This window comes from Pezoporus wallicus, unplaced genomic scaffold, assembly GCF_028554395.1.
Source record: "Pezoporus wallicus isolate ANWC-B61680 ecotype Strahan unplaced genomic scaffold, APGP_CSIRO_Pwel_v1 contig_6732, whole genome shotgun sequence".
Lineage (NCBI taxonomy): Eukaryota > Metazoa > Chordata > Aves > Psittaciformes > Psittacidae > Pezoporus > Pezoporus wallicus.
The window spans coordinates 2,310,886-2,329,408 of record NW_026638638.1 but is presented as its reverse complement, the minus strand read 5'-3'; the positions used below and the strand labels follow the sequence as shown (position 1 = coordinate 2,329,408).

General features: G+C 37.6%; 1 protein-coding gene across 3 annotated transcripts in view; it reads left to right on the top strand.

Annotated features, from left to right (window-relative positions):
* Window positions 1–18,069, top strand: part of ITGA4 (integrin subunit alpha 4) — a 37,451-nt gene extending 19,382 nt beyond the window's left edge. For all 3 annotated transcript variants that reach the window (XM_057411656.1, XM_057411655.1, XM_057411657.1), the window contains 14 exons: window positions 3,550–3,704; window positions 6,872–7,021; window positions 8,235–8,311; window positions 10,983–11,133; window positions 11,921–12,019; window positions 12,473–12,552; window positions 12,872–12,958; window positions 13,502–13,592; window positions 14,245–14,352; window positions 14,621–14,740; window positions 16,121–16,240; window positions 16,743–16,841; window positions 17,019–17,138; window positions 17,945–18,069. In XM_057411656.1, the coding sequence (XP_057267639.1) occupies window positions 3,550–3,704; window positions 6,872–7,021; window positions 8,235–8,311; window positions 10,983–11,133; window positions 11,921–12,019; window positions 12,473–12,552; window positions 12,872–12,958; window positions 13,502–13,592; window positions 14,245–14,352; window positions 14,621–14,740; window positions 16,121–16,240; window positions 16,743–16,841; window positions 17,019–17,138; window positions 17,945–18,037 (1,550 nt within the window). In that variant the 3' untranslated portion in view covers window positions 18,038–18,069. The remainder of the gene's footprint in view (window positions 1–3,549; window positions 3,705–6,871; window positions 7,022–8,234; window positions 8,312–10,982; window positions 11,134–11,920; window positions 12,020–12,472; window positions 12,553–12,871; window positions 12,959–13,501; window positions 13,593–14,244; window positions 14,353–14,620; window positions 14,741–16,120; window positions 16,241–16,742; window positions 16,842–17,018; window positions 17,139–17,944) is intronic.
* Window positions 18,070–18,523: the final 454 nt, after the last annotated feature.

Genomic DNA, 18,523 nt, shown 5'->3' with positions numbered 1-18,523 from the left:
CTGTCTAAATTTGATTGTATTGCTTGGGTGCTTTTAATCTACTTGGCACATAAGCTATTTGTAAGCTACAAACAGCTCTGCAAGTACATGGTATATAAAATTAAATTTTTAAAATGTTCTGTATGAAAATATACAATATCCTTTAGGAATACATTACAGAGAACACATCAAACAATGAACTGCAAAGTTTCAAGTTCGGATCTTTTAAAATTCATATACGTTGTGGAAGATGAGCAGTCAGACTGGATTGGCCTGGCTGGATTTGAACGTGGCTTTGAACTGAAAGAGAAAAGACTAGAGGAAATTCTAGATATCCTAACTCTGCTTTTGGCAGAGATTAAGAAGTAATACATCAGTAGTGCTCTGAAACTTGTATCACAGTATCACAGTATCACAGTATGTTAGAGATTGGAAGGGACCTCGAAAGATCATCTAGTCCAATCCCCCTGCCGGAGCAGGAACACCTAGATAATGTTACACAGGAATGCGTCCAGGCCGGTTTTGAATGTCTCCAGGGAAGGAGACTCCACAACCTCCCTGGGCAGCCTGTTCCAGTGTTCTGTCACCCTCACTGAGAAGAAGTTTCTTCTCAAGTTTAAGTGGAACCTCTTGTGTTCCAGTTTGTACCCATTACCCCTTGTCCTATCATTGTTTGCCACTGAGTAGAGCCTGGCTCTGTCCTCGTGACACTCCCCCTTTATATATTTATAGACACTGATAAGGTCACCCCTCAGTCTCCTCTTCTCCAAACTATAGAGACCCAGCTCCCTCAGTCTTTCCTCATAAGGGAGATGTTCCACTCCCTTAATCATCTTTGTTGCCCTGCGCTGGACTCTCTCCACCAGCTCCCTGTCCTTCTTGAACTGAGGGGCCCAGAACTGGACACAATACTCCAGATGCAGTCTCACCAGGGCAGAGTAGAGGGGAAGGAGGACCTCTCTCGACCTACTAACCACCACCCTTCTAATACACCCCAGGATGCCATTGGCCTTCTTAGCCACAAGGGCACAGTGTTGGCTCATGGTCATCCTGTCGTCCACTAGGACCCCCAGGTCCCTCTCCCCTACACTGCTCTCTAACAGGTCGTTCCCCAACCTATACTGGAACCTGGGGTTGTTCCTGCCCAGATGCAGGACTCTACACTTTCCCTTGTTATATTTCATCAAGTTACTCCCTGCCCAACTCTCCAGCCTATCCAGGTCTCGCTGGATGGCAGCACAGCCTTCTGGCGTATCAGCCACTCCTCCCAGCTTAGTGTCATCAGCAAACTTGCTGATAGTACACTCAATTCCCTCATCTAAATCATTGATGAATATATTAAATAATACCGGTCCCAGTACTGACCCTTGAGGCACTCCACTAGTTACAGGCCTCCAACTAGACTCAGCCCCATAGACTACAACTCTCTGGCTTCTCTCCTTCAGCCAGTTCGCAGTCCACCTCACTACCTGATCATCCAGTCCACACTTCCTCATTTTAGCTGTGAGGATGCTGTGGGAGACTGTGTCAAATGCTTTGCTGAGGTCAAGGTAGACCACATCCACCGCTCTGCCATCATCCATCCACCGTGTTATTTCCTCATAAAAGGCTAAGAGATTGGTTAAACATGATTTCCCCCTGGTGAAGCCATGTTGACTGCCCCTCATAACCTTCTTATCCTTGATATGCCTTAAGATGGTACCACGGATAAGGTGTTCCATCACTTTCCCAGGGATGGAGGTGAGGCTGACCGGTCTGTAGTTACCCGGGTCCTCCTTCTTGCCCTTTTTGAAGACTGGAGTGACATTTGCTTTCCTCCAGTCCTCAGGCACCTCTCCCGTTTCCCAAGACTTGGTAAAGATGATGGAGAGTGGTCTAGCAATGACTTCCGCCAGTTCCCTCAGCACCCGCGGGTGCATCCCATCTGGACCCATGGATTTATGGATGTCCAGATTGCTCAACTGGTCTCTAACCCATTCCTCATCGACTAAGGCAAACCGCTCCGTCGACCTGACTTCATCTAAGGTCTCAGGGGTACAGGGCTCTTCAGGACTGCCTGCAGCAGAGTAGACAGAGACAAAGAAGGCATTCAGTAACTCTGCCATCTCTTTATCTTCTGTCACCAGGGCACCCATCCCGTTCATCAGTGGGCCTACATTGCCTCTGGTGTTAGTTTTGTCTGCCATGTATTTAAAAAAGCTCTTTTTGCTGTCCTTGACCCTTCTTGCCAGGTTTAATTCTAAGGATGCCTTAGTCCTCCTAGCTGCCTTCCTACATCCTCTAGCAGCAGCCTTATATTCCTCCCAAGTGGCCAGCCCCTCCTTCCATGACCTGTAAACTCTCCTCTTCCACTTGAGCATACCCAGCAATTCCCTATTTAGCCACGCAGGTCTCTTGGCCCTCTTCCTTGACTTCCTACGTGTCGGGATGCTCCGATCTTGAGCACGGAAAAAGCAGTCCTTGAATGTCAACCAACTATCTTGGGCCCCTTTACCTTCAAGCAGCCCTGCCCATGGGATTTCCCCTAGCAATTGCTTGAAAAGGCCAAAGTTTGCCCTGCTAAAGTCCAGGGTTGCAATTCTACTTGGTATTCTACTAGTCCTGCCACACAAGATCCTGAACTCCACCATCTCGTGGTCGCTGCAACCAAGGCAGCCCTCAACCCTTACTGCTTTGACCAGATCCTCCTTGTTAGTGAGGATGAGATCCAGCAGCGCTCCTCTCCTGGTCGGCTCATCCACCATTTGCAGGAGGAAGTTATCATCCATAAACTGGAGGAACCTCCTGGACAGCGGCTGGGTTGCCGAGTGGTCCCTCCAGCAAACATCAGGGAAGTTAAAATCCCCCACGAGGACCACGGCCTGTGACTGTGAGGCTGCTCTCAGCTGCCTGTAGAAGGCCTCGTCAACTTCCTCACCCTGATCCGGTGGTCTGTAACAGACACCTACAACAGTATCCCCCCTGCCAGCCTGCCCCTTAATTCTCACCCACAGACTCTCAACTCGCTCATCATCTGTCCCTGGACAGAACTCGGTGCACTGTAGTTCCTCCCGCACATAAAGAGCAACCCCACCACCCCGCCTGGCTGGCCTGTCTTTCCTGAAAAGGACATAGCCTTCCATGACTATATTCCAGTCATGTGAGCTGTCCCACCACGTCTCTGTTCATGTTAACTTGAAAAGAACTGTGAAGTTAAACAGTATTCATCAGTGTCTGCTGACTTAATATGTTTTGTCAAAATTTAATGTCGGCCCTGTAAGTAACTGGAGCAGGTTTTCTTTATATAGATTCTGGTAGAAAACTATATATATAATTTGACAAAACTAACCCTGATGTAAAAGCACGTTTCAGGGATCAGTCATGATGCAGTCAACTTTCAAAGGACTAGAAGTGTTCATTAAGTATGGATTTGTGTCAGAGTTTTTAAGCAGAGCATTTCATATTACAGAACATAACTTAAGGAAGTGAGTCAGAAGATGTGATTTCTATCATAAATTCATGAAAATTATAACACTTTTTTATAAGTTTTTATAACTTATTTTCCCTGGACTGCTTTATTTTATTTTGCAGTGCTGCTTTATAATCTGAGTGTTGATGTGAACCGAAGAGTAGATACACAAGCAAGATTTTACTTTTCCTCCAATGGAACATCTGATACAATCTCAGGAAATGTAAAGATTTACAGCAAGAATACTGCCTGCAAAGATCATCCAGCATTTATGAGGGTAATGTAATTTTGAGTATGTATAACCCTGTAAATCCTTTGTTCTCCTTTGAAAAGCACACCTGCTGTAAAAGAATCAATTATGTTTACAATTGCATCGCATAATTTTGGAAGTAAAATATTTCTGTTTATAAATTCCATAGTTAATATATTTTAATTCTGAAGCTTTCTCAGCTTTCTGTGAGGAAGTCAATCTGCCATCATTTATGTCAGTGAAGAATGTGCATAATCGTCATCATCACAGTGATGAAGCAGGACATGAGCATTTTTGACATTTTTTCACCCTTTTTATGGATGACAGATCATTGATTGAGGCCTATATGGAGCAACCAACAAGATAGGGTCTAACATATTTTTCTGCTGAACATTTTTGATGGAACTTTCCTATGTACTCATTAATGCAAAACCTTTGAACTTGTAGTTACACAGAGAATATGTTTATTATTTTGTCATTTTTAGCTATTTCAAAGAGTACATATATGATTTTGCTCCCCTTTTTACCATGAGTAGGTGAGGTAGACTCACCCAATAAGGAAAGAACCTGTTCCTGATCCATAGGAAATGAAATGAAAATGATTGGTAGAAGCAAGTCTGTAATTACAGGTTTATAGTATGGTCTGGTTTGCGCGTTTTTTGTGAGCAGCCAAAGGCTAGCAGGGTGTGAAGAACAACACTTGCTTGGAGTTGTTTGATTTTAATCCTGCAAGGGATGCAGCATTCCCCAAGGAAAATACTCAGAGCATCAACAGGTAGAAACAGGGTACAGAGAGCGCTCATGATAGTTTCATGAATGAACTTAGAGTTCAATAAGAATGTGCACTGTGCTGGAAAGTAATTTCTCTATTCCTCTGCTCAAAAAAGAGAAGGTTATATGTCTTTCTCCTGGACATACCAACCTGAAATCTGGACCAGATTAGTAGTGACAGTGGTTACTCTCTCTGTGAAGGGGTAGAGACGGCTTCGTTGTAGAAGGAATCTGTTAGTAGAAATGATTCACAGGAGAAGCCACAGAGGTGGAAGTGCTGCCAGGGCAAGTGGACATTTGGCAGGAGGCTGTTGGAGGCCTGCAAGGTGTCAGATACCCAGAGAGGCTTGTACCAGCATCAAATAATAGAGATGGTACCAACTATTCAGCAGGAGGAAGTTGGCTGTTGGCTTCTCCAGAAGTAGAGTTTGATCCAACAGCAACCATCCTTTTAAATAGAGGATGGTACTGACTTGGAGCTAGTTAAGAATCTAGCCAGTAAGAATTTAACTGCAATAGTAGTCTCAAAGTCACTGTTGCCTTGGAGGAAATGAACCATGCTTGATATACCCTTCTGAATGAGGGACCAATCTAGAGTGTAAGAACAACTGCAAACAGGACAAAGATATTTTTAAGGCCATTCACTGGACAAGAAAAACTGAATCACTTTTATTCTTTCTTAGAAGCTTGCTAATTGCAACAAAAATTTTGGAGAATAAATGGGAAGAACTTGAAATCCTAAACCATAATCAAACACTAAAAACCAGTGGACACGGAGGAACCGCATGCTTTTTACACACAGAAAAAAACAGACTTACAACCTCTAAGACCATAGCTAAGGGGAAAAGAATTTAAAGAAATATTAAGGCCAGGAAATATTTAGATGTAAGGGGAAACAAGGGTAGTAAAATAATGGACTAGTTTGCCTAGCCTTTTCTTTAAAATCCTCAAGGTAGCAATTCTGTGACCTTTTGAAACCAGCATGTATTAAGATGATTGGTGTGGCTGATCCTGCACGGAGGCTGGGAAATAGACTCAATTCTCTACAGCTACAAAAAAAAAAAACAAACAAAAACCTGCAGGAGAGAAGTTTTCCATGTATTTTTCTTCTTCCTTCCTTTTACTTGCCTTTTGTTTGTTTGTTTGTTTACTTGCCATTACAAGCCAATTCTTCATGACAAAGCTTCAGGGTAGAAAGCAAAGTTTACGTTATCCATTGGAAGATAGTCCAGATGCATCTCCACTGGTCATTGCACCTAAGTGAATGTTACTTACAAGAGCAATAGCAAATTGCCGCTTACTTTTAAGAATTTTGTAAGCCAAGAGAGATTTGACTGACAGCTGACCTTATGTACCAGCTTCAGTAGATATTTCTGTAGGAGGAAGGATAAGATTTGTCTTATCACATCCTGTAGTCTATTTTTTCTCTGTATAATTCAATTTTCTTTTTAATTCTTAATTAATAGCATTATAAGCATCTCCTTTCACCCATTGAGGTTTCTGTACTTATATGAAGCTTCTAAAGTTAAGTGTGAATGTCTGTCAAGTACAGTCCTTGCAAGAGATGAAGTATGTTTTATGTATTTTGAGTAAAGACTAATTAATAGCTAATTAGTGTAATGGCAGTAATACAAAGCAGATGCAGAGAAGACCTTGTGGAAAATTATTATGAATATGTGATTTGGCCAAAGCAGGCTTGCAGATAAGAATTAAAGTAGTGGCCATGTGGAGGGACAATCAGTGTCTGTCTCTTACACTTAGGGACTAATTTAACCAGGTTTGCTATTGTTAGTACTGGTGCTTCAAGCTGTTCAGTTTTCACAAGTAGGCAGTTTGGGCTCTGATCTGCAACATTCCTACACAGTCAAGCTTTCATGTACAAAATGGTCATTTACTGAAGAGTTGAATCTTTTTTAATACAGAACAGGACACAAAGAGGCAGAAAAATAAAATGCAGTCATGATCTGATTTAGTGGTCCTGTGAGAGAACTCCTTTTGATTTCATACAGAAAAATCCCTGGGTTTTGTCTGGCATTATCCCACTGGTTAACTTTCTCAATTTCAGCCAACTTTTTCCTGTTTTTCTCTTTGGGCAGTACAGCATTTCATGGGTAAGGCATTATTATCAACAGAAATAGGTTCACTGATTGAGTAAGACTTCTTTTAATAAAAGAATTTTCCATTCTGAAATGCCAGATGCTGTCTTTGATTGATTATGCTTTTCTGTGTTTCTGATTACCTCTTTCAGCGACAAAGATTTCTGGGAAAGTATGTAAGCTGTATGGCATGTGAAATTATTTTACATGTAAAATAAAATAAATGTTCCTGTTTAAGTTAGTTCTAGGGAACCTTATAATCTTTAAAACATAAGCACACATGTCTTGTTTTATATGATTAACTCATTAGGTTTCCAATTTTCATAGAAAGATGTAAGGGATATCTTGACTCCTGTACATGTTGAAGCAAGTTATCAGCTGAGGCATCATATTCTACAGAAGAGAAATAGTCAGGAATTTTCACCACTTCAGCCTGTTCTTCAACAGAGGAAAGAGAAAGATGTTATAGTAAGCAAGGTTAGTGTATGAGTTTTCCTTTTTTTTTCCAATGCAGCAAGTAAATACTCATGTTTTAATCTTCAGTGGGAAAAAAAAAAGCTTCAAACTTCCATAGCATATGAAGGAATGCATTTTCCAGACCAGCATCTAGTGCCTTGATCTTAATTATTAAAGCAGTATGCAAAAAAAGCCTAATTTGTCATTAAAAAAAAAAATCTTTGTAGAACTGGTATAAAATTTGTATTATGGTTTAAAAAAAAGTTATGTGTGAGAACTTGCAGGAATGTATAATATTATATACCTCAGAACACACAGGTATGAAATTCGGTCTTTGAAGTATCAATTCTTTTTCAAGTACACAGGATGAGTCACTTTCCAGTATAAAATTAATCTTTAAAATTGTGTTAGTATTAATCTTGCTGGTATTAATCTTGAAGTGTTCTGATGATGTTGCTGAAATATTAGTCCTGTGAAGGTATTGCAGGTTTTCCACCGCAGAGTCGGGGAGGGGGGGGAGGTATTCTGTATCCTTAAATGATTCTGAGATTAAATTCTTAAAAAAAAAGGCAAACAAACAAAAAAGCCAACACCAAAACAACTTAGTTAATAGACTTAAGAGAAAGTCAGGATGCTCTGAGTTTTTAACTACTGAATGGTCATAGATAGGACTTTTAACAAACAGTGAGCTTCATGTAATTCAGAACTCTGAGATATATATCTGTTCTTTTCTTCCTTTTCATTTTCACTCAGAATTTTGTTTGAGAAACCTCAGAGTTAAAGAGGGTGTTGTTGAATATACTGACATAAATGTGCTCTATAGCAAACTGATAACTAAGGCACAGACACATGTGACTCACAGTGCCTCCAGTCTCATCAAACCTTATTTGCAGTATGATAAGTAACCTTTGTGTAATGGAACTCTCTTGCAAAAGTTAATGTGCTGTGTCATACAAGAGACTGCAGACCTCAGTTCTGGATTCTCTAAAATGCTTTACACTTCTTAAGTACTAAGTTTAAAAACTCAGCTGAACATATACCCACTGGTTTAACTGAGACACAGCATGTGTTTGGTAAATGGCAAATCATAGCCTGATTGAATTGGTTTTAGGAGCAAGAGCTATTAGCCAGTTCCATGTACTGGGTAACAGGTGATAGGTTTCTTTGGAAATACTTTTAGTCACTATAATATGTATAACGCACTAAAGTGCCCCTTTTTATTTGTCTTTTATAGTTTGTTTTTGCAAGATTTTGCTCCCAAGAAAATTGTTCTGCTGACTTGAGAGTTTCTGGGAAAATTGCTTTTCCAAAGTAAGTATAATGTGGCTCTCATTATTCTCTTTTGAAAGAGGTTCAGTAAAATTTTATCTAAATTATTTCTTAATCCTTTGTGTGTTTAAAAACTTTAATTTGCAGAAGTAGACTATGGATATGAGGAGTGAAGCTGTGTTTAGTTGAAGAATATTTTAAAATTGTAAATCTTCCAGGAAATGCAACAGAAATGTGTAAAATTGAAGAACTGTCTTGCATTAATTAGAATACCTTAAAGCTCATAAAATATATCTTCACAAAAAGGCAAACTTGTATTCTACACTTTGTATATAACTGGGCTAAGATACAGGGCACAATACGTACTCAATATGTAGACATCATAGCTATGGTTAAATTGACAAGCTGTCAATTATTTCAGCTGCTCTTATGAAGACATTGTACTTGCACTGTAGAAATAAGATACTTTGGTTTTATACTAAGACATTACTATATTTATTATTTCAATTACCAATTAATTAAGTGGCTTTTTCCTTATTCATCTTTTTGGTTTTATACTGCTGATTGAGACACCAGATGGTTGAGTATTATGTGAGGTTCAGACTTCCTTTCCCTACATGAATTAGATTTCATTTTCCTAAATTAATTTTGTTTTGTGATCTTTTTTTTTCTCATTAACACCCCTAATTTTTTTGACATACCCTTCAATGTGTTTCAGTTTTCCCATTCTTTCCAATTAGACATCATATTTAAATCCTGTATTATACAAGATAATTAGTGCACTTTCAAAGTATTCAAATACAGTTATTATTGTCTTGCAGAATCTATTATATCAAGCAATATTAACAAGTATATACACTTAGGTTCAGCACCATCTTTTGAAAGTTTTAAGCCATGTACCATCATTTCTATTCAGAGTGAATTTTAATTGTCTAAGTTATATTTTGTCAACCTTTTTCTTTTTTGAATATTATCCTTCAAAGCAAGAAACATGGGTTGTTTGCATGCAAAAAGAGAAATTGTACCTGTTGTAAAGCTCAGCTTGCTAGGTATTTTGTGTGTGACCTGGATTTTCTTGTGTAATTCATCACCTTTAAAGTTGATTCTACTTTAATCAAGATACTACACTGAACAACCTAAAATGACACCAAAAGATGCTGACAGTCCCATAATGCTAATTAATCACACCTGTGTGATCCTAAGCACAAGCATTTTCATCTACACAGATTTCGGAATAAGAGTAGTATCTTTCTGCCTACTTTAATGCATAGCCTGTAGCATGAGTCTGAAGCCCTTTTATTTTCTTGGGCTTGAAGGTTATTTTATTTCAGCAGTCATAAACTTCTCAGACTCAGCAGCATTTCTATTCATGCCATTAGCGATGCAATTGTGTAAGGACTTCAACACTCTAAGAAAGGAAAACAGATTACAACATACCTGCTTGGCATTAGGTTATCAGCAGCAGATTTTCAGTGTAAATAAACAGGCTAAATATCTTGATAAAGTGTGAAGTATCACCTTAAATTACATTGGGCCCCTAGAATCTCGATTAAAAACTAGTTAGCTGTGAAGCATTAATTTATTTTGTCTAGACAGGATGCATTCATTATCCTTGAACAGCAAAGCAAACACTTTAAGTCTTAAAAGAATGAAATCAAATACGGATGTTAAAGTAATGCTTTACTTACTGAGTTGAGTCTTCGTGTATACACTATCATGTTTTGTTTAAATCTTAGATTTTGGCCTGCTTGGTAAATTTCCAGTCTGCATCATGCATTTTTTTAATGAAGAATGAAATATGATTACCAGGGAAAAGCTCTAGTTCAGCTTTGTTGTAGTCCCAGATGTGCACCTGGTGCTTTTGTGTTGTGTGTTAAGCTGGGAGGCATCTTCGTGACAGCAGCTTGTTAATGAGCTTAGCTTTAATGAATAGAAGATGACTGAACAGTAAGCATGTAACTAGTAAAAGAACTTTAAAATTTAACCTAAACCTAATCAAGCAACTGAAATGTTAACGGTGTGTTTTTCTTTAATTCGCTTTTGTCTTGGAACCTATCTGCTTATGTCGTGCTTTTACCTTCTGTTGCTTTTCTAAGTGCCAGCTTCTTTCCCAAAGGTGTTTAGAGACTAATGCTTTGGTTTCCAGCCAAAATATCTGATAAATGTCTCTTTCTAGGCAGCCTTTCTACAAGTCTTAATTAAACTTTAATGTCAAGCTGAAGTTTACTTTTAGCCCCCCACAGGTTGTCTGTACTTGTAACATGATTATAGAATACTGCATAGATCATAAGATAGGCATGTTCATTTGCCATTTTTGTGACCTGCTTCATGGTACTTCAATATATACTTTGAGTACAAAGGGTGAATTTGAAAATAATGTTTGAAAAAACTAGCAGTAGCAAATTGTTGTTCTTGGCTGTGAAGGAAAGGACCCATCTTGTAAAAGCCAGAAGCACGACTGGTCTGACAGCAATTTTCTTGCTCTTGCATTAATAATAACCTCAAGCCTTAAAAAGGACAATGCTGAAATTGACTGGCATAACTGGTGTAGTACCTTCAGTTACAAGACTGAGTGAAAACTTTCCCAGTGGTCTCCAGCTGAACTTGTCAAAACCAAATGAAATTAACTGAAAGAGCAGTGGAGGGAAATTTTTGCATGCAGGCTGTATATAGAAATACTTTTCACTTACATTATAATTAAACTTTTTTATAGGCCTCATGATAAGAAAACATATCTTGCTGTTGGAAGTATGAAGACTTTGTTGTTGAACATTTCTCTGCTCAATGCTGGAGATGATGCGTATGAAACTGTTCTCCACATTCAAATCCCTAAAGGTCTTTATTTCATCCGAATTTTAGAATTGGTAAGAACAAAAGAATTTATCAAACAGGAGTCCTTTGAGATTTTCCCTTTTCAGCCAGACATTTTTCAAATTATGTTAATGGATTGTTGAGTTTCTTTAGATACTGACAGCCTACACACATTTCCTCCTCCCCAAAAAAAACTGACAAAACTCCAGTTTTTAATTTCTGAGATTTATAGCTACCTAAACCATGTGCAACTTAATCAATACAGGTGACTTAAATCATTTCAATAACAAGATGTGATGGTAACAACTAACAGTAAGGATAAAAAAAAGGTTTCTAAAAGTATTTCAGTATTGTAAGGTCCTTTCCAACCCTAACCATTCTATGATTCTATGTTGTGGGTACTTCTTATGTGATGATCATGCTTTCAGTGATCACAAAGATCTCTGAATCTGCCATTTTTCACAGTTACAGTCTTATGAAGAAATAACAAATCTAATTGTTCTCTCTTTCTGCCTTTTTAAAATAACTGCTCTCTGTGTAGAATCCCCCCCACACCTTTTAGAAGTTGGCTTTAAACTTGAGTGGGTCTGGGTGTGATGCATATGCCTTAGCTTCATTATTAGCAAACAGAAGATGAAGTAACAGGATACAGTAATAAATACAGGATACATTAAAGCAGTAATGAATAATAGGAATGCTGTGTTTATCTGCATCAGTGAAATAACAAACGCCTAGTTCAAGGAAATATAAACCACCCAATTTCAGCATGTGCATGTATTGTGAAATGTGTGGGGGGAAAAAAAAAGGTGTTAATCATTAATAACTTGTCCTTTGTTTTAGGAAGAAAAACAGATACATTGTGATGTATTAGATAAAGAAATTCATGCAGTGAAACTTGAGTGCAGCGTTGGTTGTTTATATGTAGATCAGAAATCAAAGGTAAGCTATGTATGGCTATGTATGAAGTTCCAGCTTTAAAGAAACCCTGAATATGTTACGAGGCTTTTCAGGGAGGGGAAAAAACCTTTATTTCTCAGAATCTCTCCTTCATTCCTACTAATGTCTTTTATTACGTTGGTGTCGGAACCTCTCTGCTACTTTTAAAATCGGGTGCCTAAACACTTTCTGGAGCAATTCATTACGGGACAACATCGTTTGCATTATGCATCAACCGATTGTACTTGGCTTACTAGATAAGTGAGCTGACTAAGGCTGTGAACAGATGTGTTAGGTCAATAGAAAGGAGTAGAAGACTCGCAAAGCAAGTATTTTCTTAGTTCTGAGTGTTTTTTACAGCAGGAAATTCTAAATGAGTTCAATAAGATGTTTTTATTTTAACTCTGTTAAAGCACACTATAATGCAATATAAAGAAAATTTTATTTGTTCTACAGCTGGATTTTAGTTTTCTCTTGGATGCAAGCTCATTTACCAGAGCAGAAGAAGACCTCAACATCATCATTAATGCTACCTGGTAAAGTCCAATGAAAAATGCTTAATGAAAAATAGTACTAGCTTTGGAAAACAGAGGAGGGAACACTGGAAAGACTTAACAAAGCACAAATGCAAGAAAGCACAGGGGTTGCAAATTTGTAGAGAAAGAAAAATCACAAAAAAACCCAGATAATAGATATTTAAGTAATGAGCTGGTTTCTGCCTGTATAAAATTTTACTTTTAAAAAAAATATTTTTGTTTTAAAAAGCTGGAAGTCTGTTTAATGTTTGTTTATAGAAGTAATGTGTAGCGTTTGATGCTGCATTTGTTACACTCATTTTTCTCTCCGTTTTTATAGTAAAAATGAAGATGGGAGCATGTTGCTGGATAACACGCTAACTTTAGCTGTACCTCTAAAATATGAGACCGAGTTAAATGCTCATGGGTAAGTCAGCTCTTGCTATACCTGCATATCTGTAGAACTGTTGCCTTGGTACCTTGTACAAAGCTTTTAGCAGAAGTGTGGTACAGCTGAAAATTCCTGGTTAATAAACTGGCACAGCTATCCTGGGGTCTGACCCATACACTTCTAGCATCTTCTTTCCAGTACAGTGAGATGACACCAGTGATATCTGTGGTGCTTTGATCTTGTCTCTTAACAGACTAATATTTTTTTAAGAATTGGAACTTTTTTTTTATTGAAAGGTATTTAATAACAGCACAGCAGATCCTCAGACCATATTCTGGGTGTGTTGTGTGGTATAGGTTTGGAAGAGGATTTATGACTACTTCTGAATTATTTTTCTTTTGTCCTTTAAAGAGGAAAAAGCACAAAGATAGAGGACTTCTACTCAGTGTTCCTAGATTTACTTACATGCAAACTTGTGTATTTCCTTAGAACCTATCTTATTGGACATACCACGGAGCAGAAAGTTAAGCTAATGATTTTTAGCAATTATATTAATTAAAAACTTCTAAACTATTGTAGATTCGTATCACCGGCTTCGTTTGTTTATGGAACAAATGAGAAAGATTCCCCACTTACGTGTATGAAGGAGAGTATCAACTTCACTTTCCATGTAAGAGTTCTCCCTTGTCAACCCTATTATCCTTGTTTTGAAGGTTAAAACTTAGATTTCCAGTGTATCTAAAGACAATCTGCACAGTCACTAAGGGAAGTGGTGAAGAGTACAAGGGAATGGTGAGCAACTTCTGTGCATCAGTGATGGGAAGTAGCTGTTAGTCCCTCTTTAAATGCTTTTTCTGGTCTGGATAATCTTCCACTGAGTGGTCAGAATAAAAATGCTTAGCAGAAGCAGGTCTGAAAGAGCTAGAGCAGTTCTGACTTGCCAATTCTTTCATTACTTAATACTTTAAAAATAATTAACTTATGGTAAGAAAAAGGAACTAGGAGCTCCTTATAAGAGGATCTGTAAGGTATCAGATTTGTCTCCAGTGGCTTAAAAGAAGGAGTTAGACATTAATCTCTCCTAGTTCCTGTTGCGTATTCTGGAAGGTGGTCTGTATGACCTCAAAGTAGCATCGCAGATTAGCACTGCTTGCTCATTGGGTGCAGAGGAGTGAAGAGTTCAGGACACCTACACAATGAGTAAAGCAAAACGTTACAACTCCTACCAGAATCCACTTTCATGACAGCACAGCAATTCAAGTGCTACCCCATTCTGTTAGGTTTTATGTACTTACACTCCTTATAACTTTCTTCCCCTCAAGGTTATCAGTGCAGGACCAAGCATGGCTCCAAATACAACCTTAGAAATAATGATACCTAATGCTTTTCCACCCAGTAACTTCAGATTATTCAACACATTGGATATCAAGGTAAGCACAGGTTACTTGATATAATTTTATTAGCCATATCAATTCTATGAAAAAGAGAAACGGCACAGCAGAACTAGGTACTAATACAGGCTCAGGTTCTTAGCTATAGTGAAGCAGAGTGAACAGGATATTCTTCAGCCCCATGTATTTTATAATTCTGAAGGTAGAATTTACATTCCTTTTGAGCTTCTGGCCTTTCAGAAATCTGTATTCTGCTTAGTATCTGATGTTTAAATTCTAACAATGATGATGATGTTTTTGTTTCCAGACAACAGTTGGAGAGTGCTCCTATAATAAATATTCCAGAAACTGTAGTGTGGCAGAAAAAAATGAAAACATATTAAAGGATGTTGTCACATTCTTTTCAAAGTCTGCTAAGAGACAAATGGTAAGTTCTCTCTCTTAGCATCAGTGGGAAGTAAATGACTGCATGAATGAGCCTTAAGACAACAGTATCTCTTTCAAGGATTTGTGGTGGGACCTGTGATACACTCAGCATAGTCATAAGTAACTTCAGTGAAAGAGGTGAGAGCTTGGATGACAGAGTTGATTAATGACACATCACTGAAGTCAGTTTAGATGACAGTCACCTACAAAGAACTTCCAAAGGCTTATGCAACAGAATGAGTGGGCAAACAGAATGGCAGATGAAATTCAAATCAAAAATTATGCGGGGGGGGGGGGAGAGTCATAATTTTAATTACATGAAGTATGCAGATCAAATATTCATTGGTTTCTTCACACCAAAATTGTGCCATCAACTGTCAAAAATGGGAGCCAAGTTATTTAAAAACATAAAGCAAAAAAAAAAAAAGGCAAAAGTAGGACTTATGGTGGAACTTTTTACAGAAGGGTGCTGTGAATGCTAATAAGTGAATTCCAAGGAAGGCTATACAAGTGAATGGAACTGAAAGTCATTAAAAATTTAAAAATATAAGGAAATATTTTTTGGCTCATGATGTTCTTAATAAAACTATTTGGGAGGCTGGAAGAATATTGTACATGTCTGCCCTGTCCATGCTCATCCTTCTGTATACCTACTTACAGACCCTGCTGGAGATTTGAGACTTGACTATGTAGTAGTCCAAACCAGAAATGCTGTTCTAGTGTTGTATTTTGAGGGTTAGTTCTCATAGACATCTGTGTCCTGCAATCTGTATTTGATGAAGTACAGTTTTGTTTAACATTTTCATCTTAGAAAGAAGCTGGACACTTTAAAATGTTAATTAGGGACTTCAAGTAAGCACAGTACAAGGAACATCAACCAGTGTTTGAGATAACCTGCACTAGAGTATCAAATCAGAACTCGGGCAGTGCAGTCTTGGACAAGGAATATACTCATGTACAGGCTTGCTTTTTTTGTCTAATCCAAGCATGAGAGAAATGCTGCTAGCTGTCAGTGTACAATCAGTTACACTATTTATACTGGATATAATATAGACACTGTCATTTATTATTCTTGATAAAAGCTAATTTGACATAACAGGGTAAAAAAATCCTGCATATAACCAAATTGTGACAGTTGTTCTTTTTCAGTCTAAAAAATTTTGCATTTTTAAGAAAAATGAAATTGTTCAGTAACAATTCAGTTGGTCCCTTGTACTGTTCCTTTAACACCTGTGGATTGACAGTGGTGAATGACGACCACCCTGACTTTTCAGGAACAAACCGGGGGGGGGAGGTTGTTTTACATAGTTCCTAAGTGCCTTTAATATCAAGATGACAAATGCTGATAAACTGAAGCTTTACTCTTCCCTCCCTTCTACAGTACTGCATGAAAAATGACAACTTTTGCTTACAAATATATTGCAAGCTTGGAAACATGGAAAGTGGAAAAGAAGCAACCATTCAGTTGCATCTAGAGGCAACTCCTTCACTTTTAGAAATGGTAACGTCTCATACTTAAGGAGAATATTTCAAGGTTTATTTGCAGTGTTCTCTGTATATAAATTCTAGGTATTAATATATTTTTGTAAACAGTATGATTAAATCCAAATCCAAACCTATTATTTTTTCCATGTTAAGCCCCAAGGTGATATATGAAAAATGAAAACCACTGAAAAATATGTATTTTAGATTATCACTTTATTATTTAGTATGTATTACTTTGTCCATTCTGGCTGGGTTGTGTAGGATTGGGATTTAACTTCAACCCATAATTGTACTTTTCTAAGAAAAGCAGCATAGATGTGGGTTTAAGTAAAATCCAACTGGGCTTTGTTCCAGTTCCTGGTACTAATTTGTTTTGTGATCAGAAAAAAGCACCACTGTGTGTTTGTGTGAGATTCTGTTTCTGTGAGCAGCTGTGTTACCATTTTTACTGGGCAGGAATTAATGTGTTGAAGTTATTTTTTAAAAAACAGGATTTTTTTTATTTTTTTTTTAATTAGGATGATGCATCAGCATTGAAGCTTGAAGTAAGAGCAACAGCCTCACCAGAAAAAAATGCAAAAGTTATTGAACTACATGAGGACAAGCAAGTTGCATACGTAAGAAATTCTTTTCATGGATTTGTGATAAAATTGTAGAATTCTATACAAATCTATGCCCAGCCAATGAATATGGTCTTGATTACTTAAGAATGTAATTCATTTTCCTAGTTTGTTTTAGTATCTTTCAGGGGGGGAAAAAAAATATCAGAACTGATTTTATTTTCTGCTTTTCAGGTCTATTTGGAAGGAGTGCATCACCAAATGCCCAAATACCGTGTTACTGTGCTAATAATTGGAACAGGCTTAATAGTTGGTGTTGCCTTGTTTTTGCTTCTTTCATTTATATTATGGAAGGTAGGTTTTCAGTGTTTCTCGGTTGCTCTCAAGTCAGGAATTCACCGTTGGTGGATCTTTGGAGCTGTTAATGCAGGTTAAATGATAAATGATATTTTATTGCTATCTCTCCTTTCTAAAGAAACATAATTCCTTCTGCAACTTGTGTTTTTTTTCAAAATACTTTTCCATTATCCTGTATCTTCTACATCTTATGTAGATGCATTCTGCATCTTCTGGTAGCCAACACCACACAAACCCTGTCCTGTAACTTGTATGGCATCTCATGTTTGCAACTGATTTATATTATTTAATGATATCAAGTGGATCATTTCTGTGGGATGGTGCTCCACACTGAAAGCCACTTGACACGTGATGAGTAATAGTCTACAACACTGTTTCACGCCAGAATAAAAAGCTGAAAATTTTAAACTGCAACATAAATGCTAAAAAGCGAGTAAGAAATTGTTAACTTCTCTATCCACAGACTTCCTCCATCCATCATTTTTCCCAGGGAAGTATAAAAGTGAAACAAATTTAACAGGGAAGTTTTATCTCCATTTCATATTTAAAATAATACCGGATTCTGTGGACTGTTACAGGTCACAAGCCCACACGTCCTTCCTCCTTGCAGGAGAGTATTAGCCTCCCAAAAAGTAAAAGAAAAAGCAAACCCACTTTTTGATTGAAGAGTATCACTTGATTACTTGTTACAACAAAGCAAGGGCAAATACCACATATATGCATTTTATTTTAGTTCTTCTTTTATGGTTTAGATTTGATAACTCAGATTTGCTGACAACAGTTCCCAAAATTTTGTATTTCAGATTGGGTTTTTCAAAAGGCAATACAAACAAGTCCCTCAAGACAATAACAGAAGAGACAGCTGGAGTTTCACAAGTGGGAACAAAGATGGCTAAGATGGCAAATAAATGTTTGATTTTGAAATGAAGACTTTCAGATTCAAGTTAATTTGCAGGAGAAACATCAGAAACAAGAAATTGGTCTTGAGCTCACTTGCTCTTACAAAATGCATTTTGTTTCCTTGAACTCTATGGAGGACTATACCTTAGAGCACTCTTGCTTTTCTAATATGAAAATGTTAAACCAATTTGTTTTGAAGTCTTAGAGTAATATTTGAAATGCCATATATCTATCTGATTTCAAACAGACAACACTAAAGATAAAGAGGAGAAGAATTACTTACCAGAAAGAATAATTTCTAGAAGGTAATCACATTTTGCCAGTCCTGGAAAATAAGATCTCAGACACATCAGCACAACTTATTCTATTAATTTTCAAGTCTTAATATTTTTTTAATTAGCCATTCAAAAAGAAATCCTCCTGTATCTTGCTTTGGCAATTTTACAAGGGTAAATTAGCTTAAAACAATAGGAGGACTGCAA